Source organism: Mirounga leonina, unplaced genomic scaffold (genome assembly GCF_011800145.1).
Source record: "Mirounga leonina isolate KUSES-001 unplaced genomic scaffold, KU_Mleo_1.0 Mir_178, whole genome shotgun sequence".
Taxonomy (NCBI): Eukaryota; Metazoa; Chordata; class Mammalia; order Carnivora; family Phocidae; genus Mirounga; species Mirounga leonina.
The window spans coordinates 27,236,652-27,250,437 of NW_023270464.1; the positions used below are offsets into that span (position 1 = coordinate 27,236,652).

Here is a 13,786-nt window from a genome sequence, read left to right on the forward strand (position 1 = left end):
CGGACCTGCTTCCTGTCCTGCTGATTAGCTAGTTCTTACCTGGAATTTCGTATACATGGAATCATGTGGTGCCTTTGTGCCTGGCTTCTTTTGCTCGGCATGATGTTTTTGAGATCTATCTTATCATCTCTTGTATCCACATTTTGTCTTTGTTCCCTTCCATTGCTGAGTAGTGTTCATTGTGTGGATATACCACGATTTGCCCACTCAGCTTCTGATGGACATTTAGATTGTTTCTGGCTCTTGGTGGTTACAACATTCCCACTGAAGTCTTTGTGGGGAAACACGTTTTCATTTCCGCTGGGCAAATAAATACCTAGATGTGGAAAGACTAGGTCTTATGGTGCATGTGTGCTTAACTTTCTAAGAAGCTGCCTAACTGTTATGCAAAGGGACTGTGGGGGTGTCTAGGCGCTCCACATGCTGGACAAGACTTGCTGTATCAGTCTGTTTAAATGTTGAAACATTCTAATGGCTAGTGGAATTAAAATGTGCATTTCCCTGATGGCTGACGATCCCAACCATGTTTTCATGTGTTTATTTCCCACTTTGTGTCTTCTTTGGTGAAGTGTCTGTTCAGATTTTTTGCCTCTTTTGTCCTAACTTGTTTATTGAGTTGTAAGCGTTCTTTACATATTTTGGATACAAGTCCTTTGCCAGATACATGGCTCACAAATGTTTTCTCCCAGTCGACGGTGGATCTTTTCATCCTGCTAACAGCGTCCTTGAAAAGCAAAGTTTTGAATTTTTTTTATGAAGTTCAATTTGTAATTTTATTCCTTTATAGATCATGCTTTAGGTGGAGTATCTAAGTAATCTATGCCTAACTCAAGGTCACAAAAATTTCCCCCCAATGTATGTTTTAAATATATGCAGTTTATTTTATATCAATAATAGCTCAATAAAGCTGTAAAAAAAAAAAAGGGACACCAGATGTTTGATGGAAAAGTGTTTAAATTATTTCAGCCTGCCATTTTGCTAGACTCCAAATAGTCATCTCTCAACAGAGAATGGTTAGAATTTGTAAGTATTTACTAGAGGCTTGAGCATATTAAAACACTAATGTTTGGGAGAATTTTAAAAAAGAAATAAAAAGAGTGTTTGAAGAAGACAATAGATAAAGGGTTTGGAGTGAGGATTTGAGATCAAATCCTGGTTCTGCCAGTTCCTTCCTGTCAGTTCTTAAATAAGTCACTTAACTTCTCGAGTCCTGTCTCATAATCTATAAACTGGGACTAATAACCACATAGCCCAGGTTTGTCATGATTCACAAATACAGCACGCAGAGAGCCTTCTAGAGAGCTTTGCCTGATAGACAAGGGCAAGCACCTTCCTCTTCTATGTAGCTAGACCCCCAGAAGGGCCCCTCTTTAGCACCCAGGGACTCTCCGCTCTTGGCCGGCAGTGAGAGATATAACACAGCCCTTAGGAAGAGGCGTGATCCCAGATACATCCCAAAGTCCAAGAGAAGGTTCCCTGAACCACTCAATCACGAAGCTGGCCTGCGCTGTTCACCGTTCAGAGCAAAGTCATTTTTATTGTAATGGAATTTTAAAAGGCAGTTACATTAGTTACACATATACACAACCAACTCAATAACTGTTAGTCCTAGAGAACATTCAAGAAATACAAATGATGATTTATCCACAGCACAGCTCACGGCCATACGAAGAAAGGCTACAGGGGAAATGATGAGGTGCTTACATTGTCCACGGAAGCCTGTCACCTCCGAAGGAGAACGAGGCTGTCCCGGGGAGCCAGTCGCCCCGCGTCTGGCACAGCCTCTCCCTTCCCGGTCAGTGCCCCCACACAGGCTTTGGCTGGTTGCTGGACCACAAAACCAGCTTTGGCCACAAGACCCAGGCAGCTCTCTCCATGAATGGCTGCCGGCACCATGGCGGGTGCCTCTCAGGTTGTCCCAGACCCTTGCAGTCGAGGGAAAGGGGGAGCGGCCCCCTTACCACACTCCACACGAGGACTGGCTGGAGGGAGGAGGGAATGGGCCCCTGGCAAGTGACGACCAGACCCCTAGTTTCCGGTACGACCAGGACCACTTGTGTCCTGACTCGTGACTCACTAGCGCTTTGACTGGTCTGGCTAGGCGACAGGTGGGCCCAGGTGGGTGGAGGTCACGGTCCCCGCAGAGCTCAGCTGCTCCCAAGGGCTGATGTACAAGGTTGAGGCCAGCACTCATTTCCCCAGGGCCCGTCCCAGCTCTTGGCTAAGGCTGGCAGACGTGGATGGGAGGTCACGGTCACGTGTGGCTGGTCTGGGGGGAGATACGGTTTCCTTACTGGCTGAAGGTCCGAGCTCCCTGACGGCAGTTCTATCAACTATCAGCACGCTCCCGTTCTCCACAAGGTATTCACGAAACAGCAAAGGGGGTGGGTTTAATGTATCGGGAAGCGGAAGAGAACGCGGCTGGTTGCGATGGCTCGATCACTCCCTGAAACCACAGCTAAAAACAAAACTCGTGGGAGGGATACGTGGGCAGAATGTTCTAGAACCTCCTCGGCCACAGCCACCGTCACCAGCCACGTCCTGTGTGAGCCTCAAAGTGGCTGCCTCGTGTCCTCCCCCAAGGCTCCGGCCTGTTCTGTGGAAGGCCGGCCTGCCGGGCCCAAGGAGGGGGGTGTGAGTGAGGGAGTGCGTCCCGGCCGAGCTGGGAGAGGAGTCTGGGCGGGGCCTGGCTGGACGCCGGGCCAACAGAGGGTCCACTCACAGTCCCCTCTTGGCTGCGCAGGCCTGGCACAGGACGCGCTCCTCCAAACTGGGATGAGACCCTCTGGGTTTTGACTCTTATTCCGGTCTGGCGCAAGATTCCTCGGGGTGGGGGGTGCATCTCTTGGGTCAGAGATCCTTCCGGTCCTGTCTGTTTGCTTACTGGTCACGGGATGGCCTCCAAGAATGACAACCAAGGACTAGGATGGGGAGTCGAGAGGACAGAGCGCTCCTGCAGGCCGATCGGACTGCCGTGGGCCTCCCTGTCGAGGCTCCTGGGACAGAGCCGGAAGGAAGGGGGCCGGGCCGCCCGAGTCACGGTACTCCCCATCACGCCCGGCCTCAGTCACCGACGGTCCCTGCCTTCCAGGACCGAGCCCTGAGTGGTCTGCACCCCAACAGACAGAGTGGCTACAAGGCTTGTTCCCCTGGTCCGCATCCCCTCGGTGTCCAGCGCAGCCCCGGGTCACAGCGTCAACCTGATGGACACATCTAAGGAAATCCCCGGTTCTCTCCAGGAAACAAGGAAGAAACAAACATGAAACCCCCCACCCCACCCCCCGCTCCTTCCTGCCCGCTGGGCTCACTCCGCCCTCAGGCAGCTCAGAACCCTCCGCACTCGGCTGGCCCTCCGAAATCCTGGGGCTGGGGGGGACACGGGTTGTTTCTGAGCCGGGTGCCTGAGGAGGTCTGCCTGAGGGACCCCGGGAGAGATGCAGGGCTGTCCTGGGGGCGGGCTCCTCCACCTGCCGGGCCGCGAGTGTAGCGTTCCTCCCACATGGGAGGCAGCGAGCCCATGGACGGTGAGGCCACACGGAAGCCTGGCTGTCAGGAAAAGACAGAGACGAGAGGCGGAGAGCCTGCCTCAGGGCACGGGGCACGGGGGCCGCGAGGCCACTGAATAGAGGGAAACACAGCAAGCCAGGGACCATGGGCTCAGCCAGGCAGAAGCTTCTGGAAGGCAGCTCTTCCTCCCGTCTCGAGGCCATCTGAGGAATTCAAGGCCCCAGTGAGTGCATACCAGAATCAGAACGGGAAGCCCAGCCTTCTGCCTCACAGACCTGCACTCTGCCCCCGGTGGCTGCAGAAGGAAGGCCAGGCGGCCTGCTGGGAGATGTTTCTGAACTCCTGTCTCCACGCACGGGACCACACCTGAACCGGCTCCAGAGCTGCTGAGCGTAATGTGGCCGCCGAGGCCCGGACGTCCTGCCTTCCCGTCCAGTCCTCTGCAGAAGGGCCTCGGGCTCTGTGACCTCAAGGTGTGCCCTTGGCAGGCGCTGGCTGGGAACCAGGGGGGAGACACCTGCGCGTAACCAGGAAGGGCCAGTGCTCCCTCGGGGGCCTCCTGGAAGAGGAGGGGGCTGCTTCCTCTCAGAGGGGCGCCTGGACCCGGGAGCTGACCCATGAAGGCAAGCAGGTTCCCAGCCACGACTCCTGGCGACACTATGAAACGTCAGCCTGCTCCGCCCAGCCCGGCGCCCAGGCCCTGGGCCAAGCTCCCTCCAGCCAGGGGGTGCTGCGCTGGGGGTGGGGGCTGCACGCGGGGGCCCCTGGATTCTGGACGCTCACTCTGGCCACACGACACGTACGGGGCACAGCACACCCATCAGGACAGGGATTCACATCACACCGCACAGAGTACACACATCCCACAGCATGACGGACGGATGGACGCACACACAGACTTGGGTGAGCTGGGAACGGGGAGCGGGGTCCACCTCTGGGTCCCAGCTTGGAGAACAAAGGCTGTGCATCCTGCTCGCCTCCCTTCCAGCACCCGAGCCCCAGCCATCCACAGATGTCAAAGGCAAGAAGAAACCCATTCCCGTGTCCTGGGCAGGCCTGGGCACTTGGGACTGGGACCGGACGTTTTATGTCTGCTATGAGATTATTCACAACCAGACCTCCAGGACCCGATGGGCTCACCTCCCAAGCATACACAGATAAGAGTACAATAAATACAGCAGCTCCCCAGTATCCACCAGGGCTCCTGGTGGGTGGCCGGGAAGCCCCGGCTGCAGGCTGAGCAATGCTGTGCTGGGGGGAGCATGGGGGTTAGAGGCCTTCCGCTGGGGGGTCCTGTGGCGGGGCAGGCGGGGCAAGGAGGGCGTGGGGGGGTCCTGCCCGCGTGGGGGGCACTGCCCAGCGCCGGCCGCAATCTGCCTGCCACTACTCAGAAAACGGCGGGAACATGCCCAGGTCCGCGAAGTCTTCAATGTTATAGTTGCCGGTCCCCTGGGTCGGATCTCCGGGCATGGGCAGCATGTCCTGCAGGGGGGCAGAAGAGAAAGCCGTGGGGGCATCAGCTCATCCTCCTGGGCACCCGCGTGCCCCAGGAGCCCAGCCTGCCACGCCCCCTCATGCTCATCCCCCTTGGAGGCAGCCCGGGGACAGTCTGTCTCTGGGGGACAATCTCAGGGGTCCTCAAATGTCCAGAGCGGGGAAGCTGCTCTCCCCGGGGAAGTGGCATCCCAGCAGGTCAACACAACCTCAGGACATAAGCTCTGGCTGTGTGAGGCTGAGCCAAGACACAGGGTGGACAAGAACCCCACCAGTGTGGTGAATCTAGCCGGGCACCAAGCAAGGGACAAATGGTCGATGCTCAAAATGCAATAGAAACTCGGTGCCAGGTTGAGCACAAGGAAGGCTGTGTGCATTCTGAGGGCAGGGCCAAATCCCTGTGTGGTCAGGCTTCACTTTTAGCAAGCCCTTCAGGTTCTGTGGGCCTCAGACTGCCCATCCAGAAAATGGGAAGAGCAATATTTCAATGGCAAATTTCTCAAAGTGTGTTCTGTCAGATTCTTGGCCCATGAGATACTCTGGGAGAAAAGAATTCTGTGGACAAGGGAGTTTGGGAAATGGCATAGTCTGTCTACCTCCTAAAAATCCTCAGTGCTTATTAGTATAATAAGGTTCTGATAAGCCCTGCAGGCAAGAAACTGAATAATTTGCTTAGCCAGTGTTTCACAAGCTTATCTGACCAAGAATTCTTAGCCTCGTGACCATGAAAAATCAGGTTGGGGAAGTCTGCCTTACACACGGCTGTGAGGCATAAGGATGGAGGAAGGAGGTCAGAATACTGTCCCTCTGGAGACCTAGAGGAACATCTGGTTCTAGACCTTCGCCTGCGAAGATGTTGCTTGGCCAGGTGGGAAAGGTGCTGGGGACAAGGAGAGCGGACGCTCCCTGGGGAAGGTGGGGGTTACCAACTGGGAGGCCTCCAACCCTCCCTCCATGTGCCTCCTACCCATCCTTGCTTGGCAAGGCGGACCTGGAGCTGTGGGCATGATGGGGACGGGGATGCAGTGGGGGGGGGGGGGTGCCTCGGCCCTTGTGGGAGGTCCTTCTCCCTCACGCGGGCCTGGTGGGACCGGCCAAGCGCTTGGCTCAGGGGGAGTCAACAGGCTCATGCCTCCCTCTGGAACCTTCTTCCAATGGAAACTTCTTTCCGAAGGTGGGGCCAGGGAAACCCCGAGGGGCCCGAGCACTGCCCTGCAGGACTGTCATGGGGTCCCCTCCCGTTGCACAGCTAGGTCAGGCTGCCCATCACGAGGGATGGCCGGGAGGGTCTCCAACAACGGACAGCTGTGGGGGGCGCAGGTGTCCTCAAGCAGGGAGGACAGCTGAGGCCTCGGCTCCCGGCCCCGCTCCCCAGGCTGGGCCAGAACCCGATCCCTACGAACAGCTGGGGCTGCAGCAGAGAGCGAGGGGAAAGGAAGCAGAGAGAAGGCGCCGGTACCTACGAGAAGGCTGTGCTGGCTCGATTTACCTGGAACACTTCGGCCTGACCGGACTGCTGGTGGGAGTGCTGCTCACCGCTCTGCGGGCCGTGGTGCTGGCTTTGCCACTGTGACCAGACTTCCGACGGCCGCCCTGGGAACTGCCCGCTACTCTGGCCACTTTCAGCTGAAAGATCCGACGTACAGGACACCGCCTTTAAAAGCCCCGTCGTGGCTCCGGGAGACCTAAGAGCCACTGCAGCCCAGAGTGCCCCACTCTGCCCATCGGCACGCTCCGTTGTAGCTGGCCGGGCACCCGTGTCCGCGGCCCCCCGCGCGCTCTCACGGGCCGACAGGCTACGAGTCCCTTCTGCACCACGTGGCTGGGCGGGTGGGACGGAAGTGGGGCTCTCTGCCAAGGGCGCCGGCCCTCGCTGGAGGGCGGCTCTCCCCAGCGCACCTGCCGGGGGGCCGGGGGCTTTAAGCCTCGGAGCCCGCGGGGCCCTGGGCGACGGCACGTGGAGCTTCGGCGGGGGCGTGTGTGGGGGGCCCAGAGCACGGGCTGACACAAGCCCCCCTGCGGCACGCTTGCGGGCCCGAGGAGGGAAAGCCTCCCTGCCACTCCAGACCCCTCGTCCCGAGCCTGCTCTTTACGGGAGCCTGACTCTGCCAGAGGAGCTGACCTCAGCGGGCCCTGAGCTCCGCCAACCTCACCGGGTTTCGGGGAACTTGGTGAGGCCACACGTGGCATCCCACGAGGTCCTCCCGCAGGCGCCCGGAGCCACGGCCCCTCCTCTCGCCTCTGAGTGTCTCAGCACCGGGTGGCTTGAGAGCAGAGGCAGCGGGGCCCGGCTCAGACACGAAGGAACGCGCCTCATCGTAGGAATCAGCACGTTAATGCGTACGGAGCGCAACCTTGTCTCCTACGCTTTACAAAGAATACACAACGGAGAAACCAAGTAGAAAAAATGAGCAGAAATTTGTCTAAGACATTTTAAAGATTCAACCCAAGAGAATGAGTTACCTGGAGGCACATCAAGGAAAGCTCGGGAACGTTCTTTCTTGTTCCGAACCACTCAACAGCATTTGGGAGGCAGTGAGCTCTGTCAGGCTCTGGGCGCAGACCAGGCCCCATCTTGCTCTTCCCAATGGCCATGCTCACGGAGCTGAGGCTGCTAAGTGTTCAGGGAGAACCCCAGCCTCTCCCTCTGTCCCCGTCTCCCTATCTGTCTCTCCCACACGCGCACATATCTAACATACTGCCGGAGACAGGAAAGGTGGTAACAAAACACGTATGTTCTCCCGAAGGCCTCACGCCTGTGCTTTCCAAACTCCACGTGGTAACAGCTGGGAAAAGGTTCCATAAAATCAGACAAGGACATAATTCCCTGCGCCCCCATCAGAGGGATTAAAATCGACTGTGCACACGGGACTCTGCTGTTTAAGAAAAACGCATCTGGAAATCTGAAATGCCTTTTCCTAATGCTCATGAGACACCGAGGCCAGGGGAGCTCTTTCAAAGCACTGCGCCCGTGGGCTGGTCTGGGCGTCCACACGTCTAGGACGGGCCTGGTCTGCACAGTGGGGCTGGTGGAGGCAGGGAGGAGGCCGCCTCAGGCACCCAGGGAAACCGAGCACAAGCCGGCCCACCTGTTGCTCAGGGCAGCGTGGACAGGCCCGGTCACCATCGCGGAAGGCGACGGCATGGCAGACCATGGGGACTGTCATCACGGACCTGGGGGGGATGACCACCGCGCGGGAGGCCCCCCCGCAGCCCCCACTTGCTACAGTGACTCCTTGCTGGGGTCTTGCCCATCAGAAACGAATTCCCTCAACTCTTCCTTCTGGCTATGGCCCTCGCCGAGTCGTCCCCCCGAGTCATATACTGGGGTCCTGGGCTCCGGCCCCGAGCCAGGCTTGGTGCAGGTGTGCACCCAGGCCGGGAAGCGGGACGGCTCCTCCCGGGGGAGCTCACAGCACGGGGGGGTGGGGGGTAAGGCAGCGCCACACGGGCGGGAGCCGCTGTGATGGGGGGAGCGGCGAGAGCACCAGCTCTCAGGGGGACACCGGGCCTGTCACGGGAGGTAGGAGACACCAGCAGGGGGACAGTCAGCAGCTGAGCAGGTGCAGGGCTCGTAGGCAGTCACCGGATCGGTCTGTGCAAAGATGTGGGGGTGAGGAGGGCGTGTTCCGGGGACAAGGGTCCGAATGTGACCGGGCTGAGGGCAAGCCAGGGCTCGGGTGCCCCACTGTGAGGGTGGCAGGGACCCGCGGGGGTTCGCGGGCACACGGAGTGGCCACACGTACCTGTGCATTCAGGAACACCACCGCCCAGGGCCGAGCGGACAGAGAGGGAAGGAACCAGCTAGGAGGAGGCCTCTGCGGGATGAGTGCATGACCCACGGCGCCGGAGTCCCGGAACGTGGGGTGGCGGGGAGGAGCCGATGGAGGAGGCGGATGGCCACACATCTGCATCTCTGCTGTTGGATGGGCACAGTCCTGCTTCTCTAGGCTCCGGGCCTGGGAGCCACGGCTAAGTCTCCGAGAGGCTCCCTGGGCTCCCCATGCCTGAAGTCCGCATCTCCCCTCCCCAGACCACCCTGGTGGGGAAAGCCCAGTTGCAGACGCTCACGTCCAGTCCACTGCCCCGGACGCCACATCTCCACTCCTGTCTGCTTCCCTCCATCCTGGGCCAGCACCTGTCTCCCTGAATCTATAGCTGCCCCACAACCTTCCTAAAAGAGCGTCCACTGCCTAAAACCAGTCCAGCCTGCCATGGCCCCTAGAGCCTGCATAATCCCACTTCTGCTTTGCACCCCTGCCCCCCTCACCCTTTCCCGGGTGACCCGCCTGCCCCCAGCCGCAGACTCCCCCGTGCCCAGAGGGTTCTGCCCGTGTTCAGAGCCCCATCGGACGCAAGCTTCCCTGACCCACTCTGTATGCTGAGGCCTTGCGTCACCTCCACGGCGGGGCCACCATGGGGGAGGCCCTTCTTCCAGCCCCCGTTATGGAAACCCCGTGCCTCTGAGCTGCATGCATGACCTCCACACTCGATGATGAGCAGTAACTACAACACAGCATCTCCCGGACGACGCAGCGCTGGGTGCTCCCAGCCCAGACCTCGGCCCCACTGGCCCACACCACCTGACCAGACCGATGGTGAGCAGGGGAGGCACATGGCTTGCACCCACCATGCAGCCATAAGCCGCTTTCTGGAAAAAGCCCCAGGGGTCACCAACATCCTTGGTGTCTTGTTCCAGAAGCCGCATGTACGGCTACGAACAGCGAGCTGGGCTCCAGCCATTCTGTTTTTCGTTTGCTCTGCTGGCTTCCTGAGCGAAGTCTAGGCTGCTATAGCCCCGGCCGAAGGCGTGGGGCCCCCGCCAGCCCCGCGGTCCAAGTAGAGCCCGTATGGGGTCGCTACCACCGGGGCCAAAGGGGTAGCCTTTCAGACCAAACTTCAGAATCTTGAAAAGCATGTGGTTTCCTAGGCTGTAGGAGTAAAGGGATGACATCTTCCTTTTAAAACAGTTTATTGGCTCTCAACGCTGTAAGGTCACTCTTGCTGACCTTTTTCCTCGTGAGCTTCATCTGAGGATCGCAGGGTTGTTTGAAGTGCTGTGCAGAGGTCCTCTGCGGTTGGGAGTAGCTCGGTGGTTCTAACCAGGGCTGACTGCTGTGCAGGGGACATGTGTAGAGACATTTCTCATGGTCATAAATGCAGGGGTGCTGGGAGGGAGAGGCCAGGGACGCAGCTGAATACCCACACAAACAAGGTAGCTCCCAAGACAGAGAATTACTTGGCTCAACATGTCCACAGTGCCGACGCTGAGAAACCCTCATGGAAAAGTCAGCAAAGAGCACCAAAGGAGCAGCTTGTTCTAAAAATGCCTCTGGGCGGACGCTCCTGTAGTTCACGCCCAGGACACGTTTCCCATGCTTTCTGACCAAGACCTCATTTTTCATCATTAACTGGTAGTGGTGAAAAGGTCTATAATTCCCTCAACTTGCTGGTAAGAATGCACAAGGCTGAGGGGCGCCTGGGTGGCTCAGAAGGTTAAGCATCTGCCTTTGGCTCAGGTCGTGATCCCGGGGTCCTGGGATCGAGCCCCACGTCGGGCTCCCTGCTCGGCAGGAAGCCTGCTTCTCCCTCTCTCTCTGTCTGCCACTCCCCCTGCTCATGCTCTCTGTCAAATAAAAAAATCTTAAAAAAAAAACCACAACAATGCACAAGGCTGAGATTTGGGGGCAGGAACTGGGGGGTTCAGGGGTATGATGTCTGCAAACATTCCAGGTCACAGAACCCTAACCCCTCCCCCACTGTGCCTGCCCTGCCCTGCCCCGAATTTTTCATCCCACTTCTCATTGCAAAAGTCTTCAGACTCTTGTGGAATGACACGTTCTTTCAATCTTCCTCTCCGAAGTAAGAGTCCAGATGGACGAGGCTCCTTGCAGGAAGGCCAGTGATGTGATGGATGCATTTCCTGAGCTTCGTGAATGATGCTCACGCTCAGAGTCGTCTGTGTTCCCTGCTGTGATCTGAGCGGACCTGCACTGACTCGTGCCGGGCAGGAAGGGGCCGTGCGAGCTGCCCCTTCCTACACTGGGGAGCACGCTGCACAGGAAGCAACGCACTTGCTCCTGCTTGCACAGTCGCTGTGTCTGGAAGCACGCGGGTCAGACAGGGACGTCATTTAGACCCAGGGCGAGTCCGCGGAAAAACGCCTGGTCTGCCCCGGCCCCTCTGGGCCACTTTCACTGAGCACCCTGCGTGCCTGGCTCCCTGCATTTCCCCAAGGCACATGGACGCATCGGTGAGCAGACGCCCGGTGGTGGCAGAGACGGAGACCTAGCTGTTCAGGGACCTCGGGTCTCCGGACCCACCACGCGCTTTGGGTTTACTGCCTCTTGGCTCCACATGCATCCTTCTTCGCCCCACCTCGTGGGGTAGGAACTGGACACTGTAAACATGTCTCCTCTGCCCGTGGGCAAGGTCAGGGTTTGCCCATAGAAGGTACCGGAGAGACCAGCAGGCGCAGCCAACAAAGGGGCTTCTCTCCTGGTTCAGGGCTTTTTCTGTCTAGAGCGCAGCGGCCGGCCGTGTGCAGGATGCCCAGCGCACTCACTCCTCGGGGAGCTTCTCCGTCACCCCGTCACCCCGAGCCTGCAAACCAGCCAGCTGCCGGCGCTCTCCACGCGGCGGCGGCCCCGGTGGACTCCGGTCCAGCTACACACCAGCTGCAGCCCCCAGCCCCGAAGCTATGTGTCCCCCCGGCAGACACACCTCCAGGGAGGTCTGACCTCAGGCTTTGTGGGGTGGGGTCTCCCGCTCAGCTTGAGCTGGAAGCTGCCGCGCACGTTCGCTGTCTTCCTCAGGGCGCTCCTTCAACCACGTTAGCTAAGAACCATTGTCTTGAGCGTTCCCCGCTGCAACCTCAAGTGGGTGTCTGCGTCCGGCCTGGACCCCGACTGCCGCACCTTCCCCACTCAGCTTGTTAGGAAGCGAATGCCCACACCTGTAGCCACTCGGTAAAGGGCTCCGGTTCTGCTTCTGGACGCTCCCCGTCGAGTGAGGTAAGACCATGGCGAGCTGAAACCGGGACCAAGACTGGAAATGGAAATGCATCAGTCACGCAGCTCAGGATGCGTCCACAGGCAGGAGTCCTTCGGTCTGACTCCCGGAAGCCGGGGGAGCAAAATGGGCCTGTGGCTCACAGAAGGGGCGGATTTCTCATTCAAGGAGGGAGCCCCATACACCAGACATCCTGAGGATTCCCTGCGGAAACTGAGGCACAGCTTCTTCCCCTCGATGTCGGCCACCCGGGCCGCCACTTGGTGACGTTCAGCTCACCAGCGCTCCCAGACTCCTGCCAGCTCCAGCCCGTGAGACAGGGCGGTCGGGGCTCTGGAATCCGGCCCGGGACAGCTGGCTGAGCCGGGTACTGCAGGTGGGGGGCAGGGGCTGTGGGGCCTGCACACCCTCCAGGCCTGACCAGCAGGCCCCCAGGCACAGCCGTGTGGCCACGCCCTCACAGAGGGCACTCAGGTCCCACACAGGGCCAAGGTGAGAGTCCGCTGCATGCATTAGGGCCGCCGGCGAGCTCACGGGCTTGTTCTTACTCATGACTGGGGAGCCTGACCGTTAACGGGGCTGTTCTGTCTCCTCCCCACATACCCCTTCTCCTCTGCTGTCTTCCCTGCACCCCTCCCACCACGCTCGGGAGCACCGTCCTCGTTCACGCACCACCTGCACACCCTCGTCTCTCTGACCCTGACCAAAGCCTGCCCCCAACGCCCATCTCCACGGACCCCATTTCCCTGGATCCCCCTGGAGCCGGGGCCATTTGTTTTTCACATGCCGCCCGTCGCACGCACGGCCCACCCTACCCTCCGGGCCCCTCCACACCTCTGTTCCCGCCTCTGCTGGGGCCTCCTGCCACACTGACCACAGCTGTCCTCAGGGAGCCCATGCCCATCAAGACCGTCCCCCATCCCAAGCTCCTCCCCAGCTCCCTGCCCCCCCTCCCAGGGCCACGGCTTCCTCCTGCAGTCCCGCTCCTGGGTCAAGGTCTACAGGGGAGGCACTGATGGGGAGGCCACATGAAGCCTCTGTTTACCGTCTCTGTGCACTCACGGAACGGGGTCCAGCCCCTATCATTAGGGATACGCCGCTGGTACACCCAACCCCCACCTAATTCCAACGCTCCCCAAACGGTGCATCAGAAAACAGGGGCAAGCACAGTCTGGAGGGGAGCGCTCTGTGACCTATCTGACCTCACCATGCCTCAGTTTATTTATCTGTGACACGGGAGAAACTAGGCATCTCCCTCCAGGGCTGCCGTGAGCATTACAGGAATTCAACGTGCCCGGGGCCGAGCAGATAGCGTCCGGTAAGCATCAGCTGGGGTCACACCTATCCTTAGGATCGCGTGAGTGCAGGACGGCTCGGAGCCACAGGGACGTGGCTGCTGAGCCTGGAGCCTCCTGTGTGAGCCCGCTCTTCAGGCCTCAGCCCCGGGCTTTGTCCTTCCCGCGCCCCAGGCCCGTTTACACGTCAGGGCCCGCAGATGCCAGCTGGGAACCAGACACACACACGGAGCCGAAGGGCCCAGGCTGCCAGGGGAGGGGAGGGGCCGCCCACCTTTCCTGCGGTGGAGACAATGAGATGCTCCTTGGCCTTACTGGGACTTACTGGGACGAGCGCCAGCTCTCCTCGGAGCCTCTTCTGACGCCGTAGGAACGGTGGCCCTTCGGCCGCGGGCAGACCTGAACAGCTGCACACACGGAGCTGCCCTGTCTCTCCCCATGTCCGAGCCTCTCCCCTGCCCTCTCCCCGTGTCCGAGCC

General features: G+C 59.3%; 2 protein-coding genes across 2 annotated transcripts in view; both read right to left on the bottom strand.

Annotated features, from left to right (window-relative positions):
• Positions 1-2,896: 2,896 nt before the first annotated feature.
• On the bottom strand, positions 2,897-4,148 carry LOC118023125. The gene is made up of 2 exons (XM_035024269.1): positions 3,712-4,148; positions 2,897-3,610 (listed from the first exon to the last, which is right to left on the bottom strand). Exons 1-2 carry the CDS (start codon positions 4,124-4,126, stop codon positions 2,922-2,924), a joined length of 1,104 nt encoding a protein of 367 aa, XP_034880160.1. The 5' UTR covers positions 4,127-4,148; the 3' UTR covers positions 2,897-2,921.
• A 631-nt stretch (positions 4,149-4,779) lies between these two features.
• The window catches only part of ARNT2 (aryl hydrocarbon receptor nuclear translocator 2), a 122,575-nt gene continuing 113,568 nt past the window's right edge, over positions 4,780-13,786 (bottom strand). Inside the window, exons 18-19 of the mRNA XM_035024268.1 lie at positions 6,491-6,627; positions 4,780-4,989 (exon numbers count right to left, since the gene is read on the bottom strand). Coding sequence (XP_034880159.1) covers positions 4,891-4,989; positions 6,491-6,627 — 236 coding nt within the window. The 3' untranslated portion in view covers positions 4,780-4,890. The remainder of the gene's footprint in view (positions 4,990-6,490; positions 6,628-13,786) is intronic.